Genomic DNA, 19,703 nt, shown 5'->3' on the forward strand with positions numbered 1-19,703 from the left:
GATGATTGTAGGAATTTCCTGAAATGATACAGCTTGTGATATAATTATTGTTGGATAATTACTATTTAGACCTATAACCTCTATGCCCTAGTGTTTATAACTATCTTTAATTCATATCCCTTTTCTCCATTCTCCCACATGAGGGCTCACAGTGTATCCTTACACCACTGGTTCTTAAGTATGTATTTACATCAGGAAATTGTTTGTATGCTATCATTAGCAATGATTTATATTCTGTATTAACAATTGCTGCAGGAGGGAAGCAAGAGGAATGTGAAGTGAAAACAGATTAAATTCAAATCAATGACTGAAGTTGCATCGATTTATGTATAATTCATTTACCTGTATTTGGCATAATTTAACATAATGATAGAACTGAGTGAAGAAAAAATATCATTTGTACATAAAAAGCCAAGGTGACAGAGTTGAGATCATCTGGATATTCCATAATAATTTATAAACTACTCCATCCTGACAGTACAGAGCATTTTACATCAATGCTTTGAGGAACCTGAATTGTCCAGGATATTTCCTCAATTGTTCCCTTCATGTCTTGTTTGTAGACTTAGACTAGATCCAGCATAATATCTGAAAACAAATCCCCATCATAGATAGCCCCAAGGGACGGCTATTGAGCTCCATTGTCCTTAATGCTAATCCCCATCGACAGGCCAGCTGCTCTCTCACCACTCGTCTCAGCCATTTTGCCGGACGTGGCAAACTTCCCCTACGAACCACCTCTGAAAGAGGTGAAGCTGCGCAGCCAGCCGGCCTCCAATCAAATCAGTGCATCTAGTGACCATTTGGTACTTGCCAGAGTCGCAGTGCCACGTGCTGCTAATGCATCTTCCACTTTTGCATATAAACTGAGTTAGTGGTTCACAAGTTGGAAATTCTGTGAAAGATATAAAAACATCCAATAGGAAAGATGTTACTGATTATGTTTGACATCTGTTAATTTTTTTTTTTTTTTTTTGCAGTATAATGAATCTAAACAGTCCTTCATCAAGTGATTTTCCTTTATTTTGGTCACAGAAATATACTCCTACAAAAGTTATTTAAAGTATGCATATCCTGTGTCCAAAAAATGCTGGACTTTGCAAACTTCTGACTTTTCTTCACTCAGTTCTATCATTATGTTAATGTGTGGTTGTGTTTGAGTTCATTTGTTTTCTATTTGCTAATGTGATCAGATCTCTACCCCTCACTTCCACACAATCCACAGAGGAAACATTAGATAAGCAAATACAGTGACAGTAACTATTTGAGGACACAGGATATGCATAATTTTATTATCTTTTCTAGGAATACATTTCAGTGACTAAAAGCCAAGGAAAATCACATAATGAAGGACTGTTTAGATTCATTATACTGCAAGAAAAATGAAAAGATGTTAATTCTCCCACACCAAGGAACTCAACCTTCTCTCAGTGAAGAACAGCTGCATAGAGCTCTATACTACTGCACTGCAAAGTGACATATGTATTTTAAAGCAGGCTTCCTTGGTAGCTCAGCTGGTAAAGAATCTGCCTGTAGTGCAGGAGACCCTGGTTCAATTCTTGGGTTGGGAAGATCCTCTGAAAAAGGGATAAGCTACAAGGCTTTTTCTGAACATAGAGAGCTTAAGTAGAAAAGTTAAATCCAACTTTGCCTGAATCATGTCAATATCTTAAGTTGAGAGTAAGGAAACAAACACAAACAAAAAACTCAGTTTAGTTGCTATCATACATGTTAGGTAGTTAAAATAGGAAAAGGAAGTCCAAAATGGCGGTGGCTAAAAGACAAGGAAGGGAAAAGCCTGCAAAAATAGAACAAAGGAAGGTCTGAGGACCAGAGTGAGACCCTCAGGTAAAACAAACAGGCCAATTTACATAGGGCAGGCTCAGGGGGAGGAGAGAAAGCATATAAAAAGAGGGGCCTCAGTTCTCTTAACGTCTTTTGCGTCGGCATGCCCTCATGCTTCAAGAATGTATTTTCCTTTACTTTCTAAATAAAACGGAGCTGTAGCACTGGCCTGATTGAGGGCTGTAATGCTGGCCTGTATGTCGCTTCAAATTTTTGTTGTGACAAGACAGAACCAAGGAAATTACACACTCCCCCCACATACATGGTGCCGTTTGTCAAATTTAACCTGGCTGAAACTACCTCCTCTTGCCCCCATGAGGAGGAGGCCATTCACAGCAGGAGTCCAACTCAGCAAAAGAAACTCCAGCGGCTGATGCCGAACAGGAAGAAGACCCGGCACAGGGGAAGTGACAAGAAGCCCAGTGTACTAGAAACTGGGACGGCGAGAAACAAACTCAGCAGAAAGCTCACGCGGCTCAGTCTCGGATTCCAGAAGACCTCTGGTTAAGGTAGGAGGTCCTCACTCCTATGGCTGGAAGGACATATGCCTAACAAAATCTTAATTTCCCTAAAATCTCTCATTTCTTATTTCCTCGAACCCCCCCACTAACAGAGGAGCAGCAGTGGGTGCAACTGAGGGACTCTGGCAGGGGCACCTCCTCAGTGTGTCCCAAAGGCTCCACTATCTGGAACCCAGTAGCCATTGCCCAAGCAGGTGGGGATTCTTCTGTCCATAATCTTCTTTTGTGCCAAGGATCAGGCCAATGAAAACTGTGAGCACAGGTCACATATTCAGCAGATTTTCTGGCAGGTTGTGAAAGGGATTCCTTGGCATGTTTTTTCCCACTGCTTTTTCCTCCCGTCCTTCAACTCTTCTCTCCCGGGACTTGAGCCTAGCCAAAACCCATCATGTCTGGCTTCAGGACCTAATGAAGCTCAGGATCTGATGTCTCATTGCAAAAATTCAGTTAGAGACACAAAGTTAGGTAAGAGGTGGATTTGTTCCTATTCAGAGAGAAGCACACTCCACAGGGTGTGGGCCATCAGAGAGGAGAGTGCAGTGGCCATGGAATGTGGTGTGGCTATTTTTTGCCAGCTAGGTGAATTCATATGCTAATGAGTGGGAGGATCTCCCAACCATTGGGGAACCAACCACTCCTCTGTCTTTTGACAGTGCCTCGGAACTGTCCTGCCACCTCTGGGTGTGTCATTTAGCTTGCAGATTGGGGATCAAGGTTTATTTGAATTTGACTTGTCATCATGGACCCATTTGATTTTAATTGGATTTATGTTATGTCCTTGGGACAACCAGAAAGTAGTTAGCCCTTGGGAGGGAAATATTGTATAATATCCAACCCCTCAAGATATTCAGGCCTTCATCTTCCATGTTTCCAACAACATGTGCAACAACAGCCGTCTCTCAGTGGACCCGTTAGGGCAGGTGACAGGCACACAATGCCTACTGGAAGTTCATCTGCTGGCATCCCTTCAAAGGCAATTGTGCTTCCAGGGATAATGCTTGCCACTTTGGGAGTTAGTCCTGCAGGCTGTTTGGGCCTAAACCCTTACCACCCTTTTCCTAAAGTTACAAACATACCCCTGGGTCAAATCTCCACTCCACTTTTATGGAACATCTGGTCTATTGCCTCTTATCAACTTGTTCTTAAGCTAATTACTAACTCCTACAACCAGGACCCTGTCCCTTGTAAACAACACTCCTCCATCCCACTTATTAAAATACCTTAAGGCTCCGAATAGGACCAGATAACCCACTCCTTTGTCATTACTTCTGTTATTACCTAAAGTGGGTCTATGACAATGAAATGTTTACCATTGGAGACACCCTAACCTGCTCTTATGGAGGACTAGGGGAGGAAATCAGTGAATTACATTCCCTTAGAGCAGTAAGAGGATAAGGCTTATGACTGATTCACCAGGTTCACAGTCTCAGGGCACAGGCTTGGATTGCTTTACATCATGATATCTATTCCCATCTGTGGTGAACAAGCTGGCAATGAGTTAAAATTACAACCCCTTAGTCCTACCCAGCACTGGTCACACTGGAGATGCCCAACTCGAGTCTGGGGGCCCCAGGATGTCGACCTGACTTAACCTGCCTAGGAATCTGGTTCTCGAAAGGTTGTCATGCCTCAACCTGCTCAGGTATCCACCAGTCCCCAGGAGGTCGACATGCCTTGACCTGCCCAGGGACCCAATTCTTGGGAGGCCAACCTGCCTTGACCTGCCTGGGGATTCAATCTCCAGGAGGCTGTCACACCTCAGCTTGCCTGGGGATCTGAACCCTGACCCGGGGATGCCTGGCTCTCAGATTGCAACAGTACTGGGTAGGATAAGTCTCAAAAAGACTCACTTCCGTCCACCCATGGAAATTGAAGGAGGCCTATTAGTTTTTTCTTTTTTCTTTTCCTCCCTGTCATGACTGTCTTTCCGGTGGGAAATAATCAATCCACTTCCCAGCAGACGCCCTTGAGATGCATCCTTGATAACTGGAAGCTGTTCAATCCTCTAGCTCTTAGGAGAAGTCGCTTATAATTCTTTTGTGCCCCTGAGTGGCCATGGTGTCCTCTGGGGGACGAGGAACACTGGCCTTATGATGGGAATTTAAATTACAATACCATCGTGCAGCTAGACTTATTCTGCAAAAGACAAGGGACATGGACAGAGATCCCCTATGTCCAAATTTTCTTCCAACTAAGAGATATGAAGGAACTCTATCTTAAGTATGGGATTGTTTCATGCCCTAAAAGTGAGCCAACTAGGCAAATGGTGTTAGGCACAGACAACCAAGAGAAGGAACTCCCACGTGAAGGCTCACCTCCCATGGCTCCTGAGTTGCCTGGTGCTCCTTCCTTGTATTCAAACATGCCCCCATATCTGGGAATACGCCATCCACAAAAGCCAACTTAAGTATGTTCCTTAGTCGAAACTGGAGGAGAAATCAGACCAACCTGGGTCCATAAGTCATTCTCTGTCTTATAATTAAGACAGATCAAATAAGACCTGGGAAGCTATATAGATGACACAGGCAAATATATAGATACATTCCAACACATTACAATGGCCTTTGACTTGATGTGGAAGGTCATCATGGTCATATTTAGTCAAACTTTATCTGACCCTGGGGGCTTCCCTGGTGGCTCAGATGGTAAAGCTTCTGCCTGCAATGCAGGAGACCTGGGTTCAATCCCTGGATCAGAAAGACCCCCTGGAGAAAGAAATGGCAACCCACCCCAGTACCCTTGCCTGGAAAATTCTATGGATGGAGGATCCTGGTAGGCTGCCATCCATGGGGTTGCAAAGAGTCGGACAGGACTGAGCAACTTCACTTTCTTTCTTTCTATCTGACCCCGAACATGCTAGGGTCTTAAAGGAAGCCCAAAGGTGTGCTTCAGGGCTTCATATGTCAAGTGATAAATACCCAATAGGGGAAACTGTAGTCCCCTCCTCAGATCCTAACTGGAATTATAATGATCCTGAGCACATCTGGGAAAGGGATCATTTTCTGATCTGTGAGAAGGCAGGACAGAAAGCAGCCTAGCAAAAAGTAATCAGCTATGCCTGGAACTCAGCAATAACTCAGGAGCCCAAGGAGAACACTATTGCCTTTCTGGAAAGTCTAAAAGAGGCCCTTCAAAAGTTTACCAACCTGGACTTAGACTCTTATGAGGGACAGGTGATTTTAAAGGACAAATTCCTGTCCCAATGCGCATCAGACATCAGGATAAAGTTACAACAGCTACAGCAGCAGGACCCTGCTGCCTCTTTAGATGAGACGGTCCAGACAGCCACCAGTACCTTTTATAACAGAGGACAGGAGAGGGATGCCAAGGCCCAGGAGAGGGAGAAAAGGAAAGAGACAAGGCATGCCCAGATGCTGGCCGCCCTGCAGGGAAGCCCTATGGCAAACCCCGAGTCCTTGAAAGACAAGGCATGAGGTAAATGCCTAATCTGTAGACAGGCAGGGCATTGGGCCAAAAAGTGACCAAGTGACAAGTCCAAGTCTCCTAAAAGAGCTTGCTACAAATACCATCAGTTGGGACTTTGAGTGGCACTCTGCCCTCGGGAACCCAGAGCTTCAAGCACCAAGCCTTTCCTCATGATAGTTCAACAGGACTGAAGCGGCCCACTCCAGCCAGCCTGCCTGTCACAGACAACTATCACAGGGCTGGAGCCAAGGATGCAACTGGATGTGGCAGAAAGCTTGGACTACTGGACAAAACCCTGCGAGGGATTGTCAGAGGATCCTCTGACCAACCTGAGGAAATTCTATACACTTATGGAAGCAGCTTTGTTTTAGATGGAAAAAGAAGAACCGGATATGCAGTAATCTCCAATTTTGAGGCCATAGAGACTAAACCTTTGTCACCAGGTACTTCAGCCCAATTAGCTGAGCTCATAGCCCTGACTCGAACTTTAGAGCTAGGAAAAGGAAAAAGAGTAGCCATTTTACACTGATTCCAACTATTCCTCTCTGGTGCTACATGCACATGCTGCTATTTGGAAAGAAAGAGGCCACTTGACCACCCGAGGGTCCCCAGTCAAATATGGTGATCAAATCCTTAGGCTCTTGGAGGCAGTATATCTGCCTGCTGACATATCAGTCTCCCATTGTAAGGGACACTAAAAAGGGGGCATGGAAGTGGCACAAAGGAACCAAGCAGCTGATCAGGCAGCAAAGAGAGCAGGATTACAGAACAATGACTTAATAGGGGTTGGCACATTAGTTCCACAGACTAATTTGCCAGAAACTCCTTCATATACTGAAAGGGAGACTCTTAAAGCTAAGGGTGAGGACTTTCAAGATCATTTGGGGTGGTTCCAAAAGGAGGGACTCCTTTTTTCTGCCTGGGAACCTCCAATGGAAGTTGGTTAACTCCTTACATGCCACCATTCATTTAGGGGAAAAGTCCTGCCAAAGATTACTAGAAAGGTCCTTCAGAGGAGTAGGCCTCCAAACAACTATAAGGCAAGTGGTCCCCTCTTTTCCCACCTGCCAATTAAACAACCCCCAGGAAGCTTGAAGACCCCAGCTGGCCCAGCCTGTCTGGCGACATGGGACCTGCCCAGGAGAGGACTGGCAGATGGACTTCACCCAGATGCCAGTTTCTCAAGGGTATAAATACCTATTAGTCATACATTCACAGGATGGATTGAAGGCTTTCCCACCCAAACTAAGAAGGCTGAGGAGGTGGTAAAAAAACTTTCATGAAATCATTCCAAGATTTTGTCTGCCCAGGTCATTATATGGTGACAATGGGACATCATTTACTTCTAAGGTCACCCAAGGGGTCTCTAAAACACTAGGCATTACTTATTATCTCCATTGTGCCTGGAGGCCTCAGTCTTCAGGAAAAGTAGAAAGAGTCAGCCAATTCTTAAAATCAGCAATAAGAAAGATAACCCAGGAGACCTCCCTGGGATGGAAGGAGGCTTTACCTCCTCCACATCCATACTGCCCCTAAGGAACAGGTTGGTCTTAGTCCTTATGAGATGCTATATGGGAGACCTTTTGTTTATGTCAATGACCTCGTCCTAGATCCAGAGGCTCAGACCCTCCAGTTTTATACCATGGCCATTGGGCAATTCCAACAGAATATACACTTGTGGGGAGTCAACCAGGACCCAAAGATTCTAAGGTGTTACCACTATATGTTCCAGGGACTCAAGTCCTAATTAAAGTCTGGAAAGATGGGTCCCCAAAGGCTCAACACCAGCCCACATGGAAGGGCCCCTACCCTGTAATACTTTCTACCCACAGCAGTCAAGGTACCAGGACATTATCCTGGATTCACTACTCAAGAGCCAAGCTATGGGAGAAAACAGAAGAGGACACTCAATACACCTGTGAGCCCCTGGGAAAGCTCAGATACCTATTCAGAACTACAAATGAATGTCATTCTAATGAACACCCCCAAAATCAAGTTTCTGGGGATAAGATTTCTCAGGACAGTTCTATAGAGCCAACTCAGCTTGTCAGGGGTTGTACTACAAAATAGACAGGAGATAGATCTCCTGATCCCTGAACAAGGAGGGGCTTGAGCCATCTTGAATGAGATGTGTTGTTTCTGGGTAAATACCTCCAGCTAAGTTAAAGAAAGTCTCACAGTCCTCAAGAAAAACATTCTAGATCCTACAGGACCTCAAATAAGGAGCTGGAGAGTTCTTGGGGTGGCTACAATCTCTCTTTGGGGGATCCTCCTGGTGATGGGAAATTTGAAGTTGGCTAATTGCAGCCATGAAATTAAAAGATGCTTACTCCTTGGAAGGAAAGTTATGACCAACCTAGAAGCATATTAAAAAGCAGAGACATTACTTTGCCAACAAAGGTCTGACTAGTCAAGGCTATGGTTTTTCCAGTGGTCATGTATGGATGTGAGAGTTGGACTGTGAAGAAAGCTGAGCGCGAAAAAATAAATGCTTTTGAACTGTGGTGTTGGAGAAGGCTCTTGAGAGTCCTTTAGACTGCAAGGAGATCCAACCAGTCCATCCTAAAGGAGATCAGTCCTGGGTGTTCATTGGAAGGACTGATGCTGAAGCTGAAACTCCAGTACTTTGGCCACCTCATGTGAAGAGTTGACTCATTGGAAAAGACCCTGATGCTGGGAGGCATCAGGGGCAGGAGGAGAAGGGGACAACAGAGGATGAGATGGTTGGATGGCATCACCAACTTGATGGACATGAGTCTGAGTGAACTCCGGGAGTTGGTGATGGACAGGGAGGCCTGGCGTGCTGCAGTTCATGGGGCCGCAAAGAGGCAGACACGGCTGAGTAAATGACCTGAACTAATGTCCCTACCAATCCCTGTTATTACCATATTGATGCTGCTTATGATTATTCCGTGTATTATCAATTGTCTAAACCATTTTTTCTCTGCCCCAGTCAACAAACTAAGACATGTAATGCCCGTTCAACAAGGATATATAAAACTACAGCCAACAGTGAAAATATCACTCACCCTCAGATGGACACCACTGTAAGGACTCTGAGGCTTGAGACTAGCAAAAAGAAGAGGCCTAATGCCCCTCACTGATGTCCCAGTTCAGCAGGAAGTAGCCAGAAAAACCTTGATGCCCTTATTCCCAAAGAATTGGGCCTCCTGACTCAAGCGGGGAATGCTTGGTAGTTAGAATAGGAAAAAGGAGTCCAAAATGGTGGTGGATAAAAGACAAGGAAGGGAGAAGCCCTCGAAAATAGAACAAAAGAAGGTCCGAAGACCAGAGTGAGACCCTCGGGTAAAACAAACAGCTCTCCTTGCTAGCTCAATTTACATAGGGCAGGCTCAGGGGGAAGAGAGAAAACATAAAAAGAGGGGCCTCTGTTTTCTTAATGTCTTTTGGGTCAGCATGCCCTCATGCCTAGAGGATGCATTTTCCTTTACTTTCTAAATAAAATGGAGCTATAACACGGTGCTGTAACACTGGTCCCTCCAAGGGCTGTAATGCTGGTTTGTCCATCACTTCAAATTTTCGTTGTGATGAGCCAGAACCAAGGAAATTACACACATCCCTGACAATACAGTTACATAGATTTTGAAAGTGTGAGTAATAAATTAAAAAAAAAAAAACTTCCCTGGAAATCAACAAGAGCAAAACATAAGATTTCAAAATGAAATTATACTTAATTAAATCAAAAGACCTTGTTTACTAACAGGTAACTACAACAACATAACCTTAACAATAAACACTGAAAAGCAAAGCATAGAATTAGCACAGGAAACCATTCTAAAAAGAGATGGTCAGCCAATTCAAAGGATTAGTGAATTCAGCAGACAATTTTGTCAAAATAAGATCAGATAATCAGGACTGATTACAAGAAAGAAAAAAGGTAGTAATAATAAGAGAAAAGGTGATTGTAAATAGTTCATCTAAGGAATTCAGAGCAGCTTACTAATATTTCCCAGGATAAAATTTTTCATATAATGAAAGTAATTCATGTAGATTTAACACGATTTACTCAATATCAGACCTTTTATCTCCCAAGAAAATATTCATGGAATCATAAAACCTCACACACACAACTTATTTAATAGACATTTTCAAAAAATAGGAAAAGAAGCATGAAAAAACCTCCATCAATTCACTGGTATAAAGACAGAAAAAATGACATGGAGATAGATCTGTGGTCTACATTCTTTACGACTGTTCCCTGACAGCAGTTGCCAAAGTCATTTTGTGGCAAATACTTGGTTTTCTCTCTAAGACAACTGACTTAGAATCATAACCTACATCTGATGGCTGGCTGGGGGACCATCAATATTTTCACGTTTTATTCAATAGCTTGTCTCAGAGCTACCAATGTGACTGAGTTGGACTCAGGCTGCCCAAATTCCTTCAGCCAAACCTATTCACCTCTTATCTAGCTACACAATTCTATATCTATCCATAGCTTTACTTCTGGAATTTAGAAAAATGCATGAATAATAACAATAGATTTTTGTGCTTGAAAAACAAAGAAATAAGAAAAATTTTGATTATATCAAGTTATTTTACACCTAAATAAACAAATCATGAAAGTTAGGCTTGCGTAAGGTTATGCATACTTCCCTAATGGAAATTAGGTAATTAGAATTCAGCTCATCAAACTCTCCATCTATCACTCTTTCTATAACATCCTACTACCAATGTTCCACCTTATTTTAACTTATTATCCATGAATGTACCTAAACTGTTACTTTACTCTACCCATATTTTCCATATATCTTAAATGTAAAGGTTATGTTATTTCTTATAAATTGTTTCATTATATAAAGAGAACTCTTTGTGCCCAGTAGAAATGGGTCTCTAAATACTTTCAATACTTTAGTATTTGGTTCACAAGTTTCCATATATATCAGCCAATATTTCATAATTCTATAATATCAAAAATACCATTTTGAATTTTGATATTTCTTTAAAATCTGCAACACTCTCAACTCTTAGTTTATTCATAAGTGGACTATAGAAAGATTTACCTGATCATTTTTGTCATACTTTTTTAGGTCTGTTTTTTTCCTTAAGGTTTTAAGCACAGTCCTGACCCAGGTACCCATTCTAACGGGTAACAATTGAATCCTCGATTTCACATATGCATGGGGAGTTTTTTCCCCTGCATCTCCCCTCTGTCATCATGCCCCCTGGCCTGTTGGATAAGGCTGACCTCACCCACCACGCCATCTCACTTGGGCCAACAGTTCCCTGCACTGCACCATTTATGAGAAGAGTTGAATGGTGGCTACCATTGGCCCCCATATGGCCTTGCTCTCTTTATGGGACTTGGGTCTTTTTGGCAGTCATGCTTCCCAGATTTCCCCTCCAGGCTTACTCTGAGTCTTTTTTTTGTTTTTTTAAGAGGACATCACAAAGTACTCCCAGTAGAGATTCTTCTAAAAAGTTGCTATTGAGCATTTTCTTAGTACTAACAAAATATACTTCAGGACATGAGAATTTTAAATGACATTGCTATAATTCCTATAGAACGTTTGCATTTTCCTTTAAAAAACCATGGCATTTTAAAGTTAAAAGTCTATGTCAACATGTAGTTTTTGGCAAATCACTAGTAACTAGAATTAAAAGCAAAATGCAAGCAAATTAATCTTGCATGGTCATATCAAAGGCCTTTTTTGTATATTATCCCAGAAATAATATTTCAAATCTAAATCAGAGCCTAAAATATTCACCCTTGTTCTTAAAATGATGAAATGATGAGTTTTGGAGACTGAACTCTATAATGTAGCTAGAACTAGGAAAAGAGAGACAGTCGGGGTTATCAGCAGTGATACAGACTACAAGTGACAGCCATGTTTAATACTGGTAAACTATCCAGTGACAACATAAATTGCTATTATTTATTAAATAACATGTAGGGAAAGTGATGGCTTCCTAATAGATCTTGTTAACATGGATCCTTGACTACTTGCTTCTTTACTTAAGAAATTGCATGAAAGCAATTTCTTTGTGTGAATTTACCTTTGAATACTGAGTATCAGTTGTCAGTGCTGACACACAATTTCTTGGTGTGAATTTACCTTTCAGTATCCATCTGTGGTACTGGCATAATGCTTAAAATGGAAAGTATTATAAAAGTGAACAAATTTTTACTAAATTTTATGATTACCAAAGCCATGTCTTGAGATATGAATTTTAGAATAAGTGCTACTTTTTCAAACAAAAAACATGATCAGAGCTTAAATACAATTCAAAATAGAAGTAAAAAGGAGGCAGATCCAGTGTTTAATTCTCTACCTTCCAATGCAGGGGGCACAGGTTCAACCCCTGATCTGGAAACTAAGATCCCACATGCCATGTGGTGCAGCCAAAAAAAAAGAAAAGTAGTAAAAAGGAAGCAATAACTGATACATAGAGATAAAAGACTATATCAAAAGTCATCTACAAAGCAACCGAACAAATACTCTGACATATGAGAAAGTACTCAAAAGAGAACTGAAAATTCCCAAAGCATAATTTAATCAATATTTCTAAGAAAGTTTTTTTTTAATCTGACAAAATGATGAAAACTCATTTATCTTTAAAGGATCAACATGAATATTGTCAAAAATATACTTTTTTCTTTAGATAAATAAGTGTTTAATGTTTAGAAGATGTGGAGTAGACATGAATAGAGACTTTAAATGAAGTATGAATATATATAAGTTATGGTTAAAACAAGTGAGCAACTACATGCAGACTATAAGATATGATGACAATTAATTTTTAAATAATATTACATCTTTAGGCATAATAGGTTAATTCACATTTTAAAATCTCTTTTTTATGAAGTTTGAAATACATTAACCAACATCATAAATTTTATTAGGAAAAAATGAATCCCTCAAGGCATTTGGGAACTTCTGAAATTTGGCATACAGGCATACATCAGAGACATTCCAGGCTTGGTCTCAGAAAACACCAAAAAAACTGCATTTTCAATAAAATGAATCACATAAATATTTCAATTTTTTGATGCATATAAAGGTTATGTTCACGTTATACTTGTGTAATATTATGTCTAGAAAACATATATACCTTAATTAATAAATACTTTATTGCTAAAAATGCTATCATCTGACAACACAAGGTACCCATAAGTTTTAAATTTGTAAAATACAGTATCTGGAAAGTGCTTAAAGCAAAACACAATTAAATGAGATACACCATCAGTTGAGAAATTTTCCCTGTGACCTTTAAGATTCTAACCAGTTCTTAGATTCTAAGTTTAAAAAGCAGTCAGAAAAAGCATCTGGAAATTAGTTTCCAAAAGGTAGAAACTTCCAACATGAGTAAAATAATTGAAAATTCAATGTATTTTCACTAAGAAAATGAGTCATGCCTCTTCTGCTCACAGTAAATATATGTACATGTGTTAATACAACATATGTTATGTGTAAGAAAATAATAAGTAAGAATCTCAGTTAAGTAGATTTGGGAGATAAGAAGGGGGAGTTCTCATACCCTGGGATGATAGCTGAGACCAACAGGAAAAAAAGACTCCTTTTGTTTCCTGGCAATGAAAAGTCATGGATTCTGTTTTTATAGCCCTGCCAACTTCCTTTTCCCCTCTGTAAGAGTTCTCCTTCCCTTATGAGGCTTTACATGTGGCTCACCATGGTTGCAGACCCTGAATTGCAATACTCCTCTGATTCCGAAGAAACTCATCTTTCCTGGAGAAATATCTGCCTGTCTATTTGCTTTATGTCAATATTTGCATATAGTGCACATCTGTTCCTAAACAACTACACTTCCTTTCTCACTTATTACTTATATAATATTTGGTTATATCATTTCTCTTGCAATTATGACTGAGTTTATAGGACCAATAGGTAAATTCCACAGAGAAGAAAAAGATGGGAAGTAGAAGAAAGCATAGGGTGACTCATTTAAAAGAATGAAGGTAATAAAATTTAATGGACACTTGGAAAATGTAAAGTTACTAATATTCGTTTTTGTTTTCTTAATGGTAAATCACACAGCCTCTCTAGTCACAGACTCTTGGTTTATAACATGGTATCCTGGGTCCCACAAGTCCATAAGGTCAAGAAGTCAGAAGAAATGTCATCTGGTAATGCATAACACTCTAAAATAATTTAATGTAGAACAAATAGGGCTTTTCACCTGAATAATTTCTAGGATTATCACAGCATTCCAATAAAACACAGTAACTGAATTTCAAAAAATGAAAGAACTAATAAATAAAGAAATGTTAAAATTATCTTGGGCTTTTCTCTGCCTAATAATGCAGTCAACTGTACAAAACATTTTAGAAAGAATTTCATCAAAAAAATTTTAATACAATGTAGGTCTCCTCCCATTTTTCACTAATTTGTAAAACACTGCTTTCATAGCTCGATGTCCTATAATTAGCATCTGAGGTGATAAGAAATGAGGTACAATGACAATATACATTTTTCCCCTAAAAAATAAAGTTTTAAAAAACAAATCTGACATTTTCCTTGTCCTTCAATGTTACTATTACTTTTAAAATTGAAAATAGAACCTAATATTTTATTTTGTTTCTGGATACCTGTTCTGTTAAAATATCATTATGAATTATTGTATTAGATAAAGTCTGAAATGTTACACAGTGTCTATTTTTTCCTGACTTTGCATAAGTATTCTTTGACTTTGGATCTTCCTTGAGACATAAATTATAGGACTCTTAGAAAGACTACCTGATTAACTCTGAAAAAGAGAAACATATTGAACCAAAGTGGCTTACATTTTAACATGTTGAAATTACAGCACAGAAAAGAAAACTATATTTTATTTCTATAGTTACTTCAACCTCATAGAATATATAATATGGATTAATGGGCTGTTAAAAAATGTTCTATTGTTGCAAGTAGTATGCCCAATTTATCTATTATATCTTTCACCTAAAATTTATTGCCAGGTTATACGTATGCTATTGTGTAAGTGGCAACAATTTTCTCTTTCTCTCAAGGGTAATCACAGTTGGTATGGCACTTATATTTATCCAGTATACAAAGCTTAGACAGATGTTTCCCAGTGAGGTAGATTTCAGATGAAATTTACATTTCTTTCCTGTCTCTAACCTAGGAATTGTCCTACTTATTCCTCCTTTTTGTTCCCCATATAAGTATTTCTAAATAATTTATTATTGAAGTCTCAAAAAATATATATCCATACATATGAATATATATGATATATATGAATATATACATGAATATGAATATATGATACATATGAATTCATATACGATATATATGAATATATACATATATATACATACATATATCTTATATATTATATATATATATGAATTTGACTATGACTAAGTGTGTGGAAAATTCATAGAAGATTCAAGTTAAAATAATGACAGTTTAGTTCAGTCGCTCAGTCGTGCCTGACTCTTTGCGACCCCATGAACCTCAGCACACCAGGCCTCCCTGTCCATCACCAACTCCCGGAGTCCACCCAAACCCATGTCCATTGAGTCAGTGATGCCATCCAACCATCTCATCCTCTGTCATCCCCTTCTCCTCCTGCCTTCAATCTTTCCCAGCATCAGGGTCTTTTCCAATGAGTCAGTTCTTCGCAGCAGGTGCCAAAGTATTGGAGCTTCAGCTTCAACATCAGTCCTTCCAATGAACACCCAGGACTGACCTCCTTTAGGATAGACTGGTAGGATCTCCTTGCAGTCCAAGGGACTCTCAAGAGTTTTCTCCAACACCACAGTTCAAAAGCATCAATTCTTCAGCAGCTTTCTTTATAGTGCAACTCTCACATCCATACATGACCACTGGAAAAACCATAGCCTTGACTAGACGGACCTTTGTTGGCAAAGGAATGTCTCTGCTTTTTAATATGCTATCTAGGTTGATCATAACTTTCCTTGCAAGGAGTAAGCGTCTTTAAGAATAATATAGGAGCCCATGGTGGGAAAGTGTTAATTACTCAGTCATGTCTTGATCTTTGTGACGCCTTGGACTGTAGAGCCCACCAGGTTCCTCTGCCCATGGAATTCTCCAGGCAAGAATATTGGATTAGGAAATCATTCCCTTCTCCAGGGGATCTTCCTGACCTAGTGATCGAACCCAGGCTTCCAGCATGGCAGGCATATTCTTTATGATCTGAGCCACTTAGGGAAGCCCTGATGTTAATCTAAATATGATGAAGACTATAATACATTATACATTATTATTTATTGAGAAGAAGCAGTAGGTTAGCCACATATATTAACACATTACTTACACTCTACACAACAGCTCTGCGATTGTCATTACCAACTCAAATTTTCAGAAGAAAACAGTATGACTTGCCTGAGGACACACTCATTACCGAATAGTGTCAGAGTAAAATCCTAATGCTTATCTGATTCCAAAATTAAATTATTTTTCACTCTACCATTCTGATTATACCAACGTCCTTAAAAGAATCATAGCATAAAAACATTGGGGGAAAGATATGAAAATTTTATTCTTATTTCTGTGGTTTATGTCTTCTATTTATACTTCAATCATAATTTTTATCTACTCTAATGCTTATAATTATAGTTGTGGAAAATTATACTTTTTAAAATTATAGTTATTGTAGGACCATATCCTCTGAGAAAATATACATTTCTATATACCGATGCTAGTTGTGGCTCCAGAGAATTGGTACTTTGATAGGACAAATTTCAAAAGATCCAATAAATACACTTTAGAAAAAACTATAAGAAAATACAGCACCACAAATTTTATTTATTTTGCTGCTCTTTCATTGTTGTAACATAAAAACATCATTTATATCTCACATGCAATGCCAAGTATAAAGAACATAAACATTACAGGCAGGCAAATCCTGAGTTCAAATTCTGGTATTATCATTAATTAATGTGTGACATTGGGCAGTTACTTAGCGCCTCTGATCTCTGGTTCCTATTCTACGAAACAGAGTAGAAAACTACTGTGAAACTTTTTACCCATTCAAGATATTTTACTAAACACTTTGTATGAGATAGAGTTCTAGACCTTAGAGATATATCACCCAGAAAGAATGAATGGATAAATGAATCAAATAGCACTAGGCACTGGGAATACAGAATTCAGCATTCTCTTTTCTCAGAGTACTCACAGTCTGGTAGGAAAAACATCTGCAATTTAGTTAAACAAGTGACTTAATAAATCTCTGATAATTGCTATGATATGGTCAGTACCAGGTGTTATTTCAACACACAACAGAAGCATCTAATCTTAGATATGGTTCCCCAGAGGAGTGATGTACAAGTTTATACAAATAACAGGTTCAGATTAAATGAGATAAACAGGAGGGAAAGGGGTGCTTTTAGAATATTCCAGAAAGATGGCACTTTTGAAGGCCCAGAAGGCAGAGTACATAAAATATATGAGAAACTGCAAGAATTTCAGAATGGCTGCAATAAGGTGTAAGACAGAAGTAGTGGAATTTTAGGAGCTATAAACAGTCTTGAGAGACAGATTCAGAAATGATCACCATTGATATAATAAAGACTTGGAAGTCAAAAGGACACCCAGGGAGTATATAAAGAATGAGGCTGAGAACAAGAAAAGAAATATTGAACAGTTCTGGCAATGTGGCAGACACAAGAGAAATGCTAGATAAAGTAGCAACCAAACATTTTAACATATAGGTGAATGTGTAAAAAAAATAATACAAATTTTCAGAGCCCAGAAATGAGAATGGTGCAGAAAACTAGACCAGCTAGTGAACTATAACTGCTGGGAGTGTGTGTGTGTGTGTGTGTGTGTGTCTGCTTGGAAAGGCAATAGAAGAATGATAGAATTATAATCTACATGTTTGAGGATTAATGTCAGCTTCAGATAGATGATAATTCTTTAATTCCACAAAGGCATTTATCCTAGTGTAGACCCAGTCTCAGAGGTTAAAATGCCAAATGCCACGGAAGGGTGCATGAGATGACATTCCTCTCAGTACAGGAGATGTCTTAGCTTAGACTGTAAGTGAAAAAATATATCATCTTTCCTGTACATGTATGGACTATATCATAAGCTCTAGTTTCTACAGTTCAGGAAACCTCAAGCTTAAAAACTCAAGGTAAAAATTAACCCAGGACACATGAAATTTCCAAGAATTATCAGGGTGTTTTAATGCAACTGATATGAAGACAAGTCTTAAGGACTTCCATAGAAAGAAAGTGCAGTCACTCAGTCATGTCCGACTCTTTGCAACCCCATGGACTGTAGCCTGCCTGGATCCTCTGTCCATGGGATTTTCCAGGCAAGAATACTGGAATGGGTTACCATTTCCTTCTCCAGGAGATCTTCCCAACCCAGGGATTGAACCCAGATCCCCTGCATCGTAGACAGACGCTTTACCATCTGAACCACCAGGGAAATCTCACAGGGCCCCCTACCCCACAAAAAAAAAAAAGGAAAATAGTCTCAAAGTTCAAATCACAAAAAATAAAACAAAAATTAAAAAGGTGAAAGAAAAAATCTGGTGAGAGAAATTCAGCAGATGCAGCAAATTGAAGAAACACATCTACAAGCTCTCCACATATTTTAAAAATATCTGACAGAAGTGAGGTTGAAATATGATAGGTACTATAAAACAGGGAAGTCAAAATTTAACTAAAGGAGAAAGACAAATTGTTTAAATGTAATGTCATTCTGAGATATTCTGAGAAAAAAAGTAGGGGGACATGAAAAAGAATCAAATAGAACATTTAGAAATGAAAACTAGAGCCTTTAACTTTCAAAATGCATCAGTTCAGTTCAGTTCAGTCACTCAGTCATGTCTGACTCTTTGAAATCCCATTGACTGCAGCACACCAGGTCTTGTCGTCCCTCTCCAACTCCCAGAGCTTGCTCAGACTCATGTCCATCGAGTTGGTGATCCCATCCAACCATCTCATCTTCTGTCGTCCCCTTCTCCTGCCTTCAATCTTTCCCAGCATCAGGGTCTTTTCCAATGAGTCAGTTCTTTGCACCAAGTGGCCAAAGTATTGGAGCTTCAGCATCAGTCCCTTCAATGAATAGTTGAATAATAGTTGAATAGATCAGGATTGATCTCCTTTAGGATGGACTGGTTGTATCTCCTTGCAGTCCAAAGGACTCTCAAGATTTTTCTCCAACACCACAATTGAGAAGCATCAATTCTTCTGTGCTCAGCTTTCTTTATAGTCCAACTCTCACATCCATATATGACTACTGGAAAAACCACAGCTTTGACTAGACAGACTATTTTTAGCAAAGCAATGTCTGCTTTTCAATATGCTGTCTAGGTTAGTCACAGCTTTTCTTTCAAGGATCAAGTGTCTTTTAATTTCATGACTGCAGTCACCATCTGCAGTGTTTTTGGAGCCCAAGAATATAAAGTCCATCACTGTTTCAATTGTTTCCTCATCTATTTTCCATGAAGTGATGGGGCCAAATGCCATGACCTTAGTTTTTTGAATGTTGAGTTTTAAGACAACTTTTTCACTCTCTTCTTTCACTTTCATCAAGAGGGTCTTTAGTTCTTCTTTGCTTTCTGCCATAAGGGTGGTGCCATCTGTGTATCTGAGGTTATTGATGTTTCTCCCAGCAAAAGTTAAATTACAAATTCATACATTTGAAGGAACAATTATTAAACTGGAAGACAGATCTGAAGAGATCTCCATGGTTTCAATTCAAAAATAATGTAAGAAGGGATCAAGAATCATGACAAATAGACTAAAATGATCAAGCATTAACCTAATAGTTCCAAAAATATGGAAGAGAGAGAATGGAGATTAGATACTATTCAAAAGGAAACTTCTCTAGAATTTCCCAGAATTTATGAGAGATATGACTTTAGATATAAGCAGCACAGTCTATCTTAAGATAATTAAAAATAAATGTATGTATAGAATCACTGCAGTAAAACAGCAAATACCAAGAG

General features: G+C 39.3%; 1 protein-coding gene across 1 annotated transcript in view; it reads right to left on the minus strand.

Moving 5' to 3' along the window:
* LRP1B (LDL receptor related protein 1B) overlaps nucleotides 1–19,703 on the minus strand; it is a 2,049,143-nt gene that overhangs the window by 799,266 nt on the left and 1,230,174 nt on the right. The window contains exon 19 of the mRNA XM_043488135.1: nucleotides 815–895. Within this exon, the coding sequence (XP_043344070.1) occupies nucleotides 815–895 (81 nt within the window). The remainder of the gene's footprint in view (nucleotides 1–814; nucleotides 896–19,703) is intronic.

This window comes from Cervus canadensis, chromosome 15, assembly GCF_019320065.1.
Source record: "Cervus canadensis isolate Bull #8, Minnesota chromosome 15, ASM1932006v1, whole genome shotgun sequence".
Lineage (NCBI taxonomy): Eukaryota > Metazoa > Chordata > Mammalia > Artiodactyla > Cervidae > Cervus > Cervus canadensis.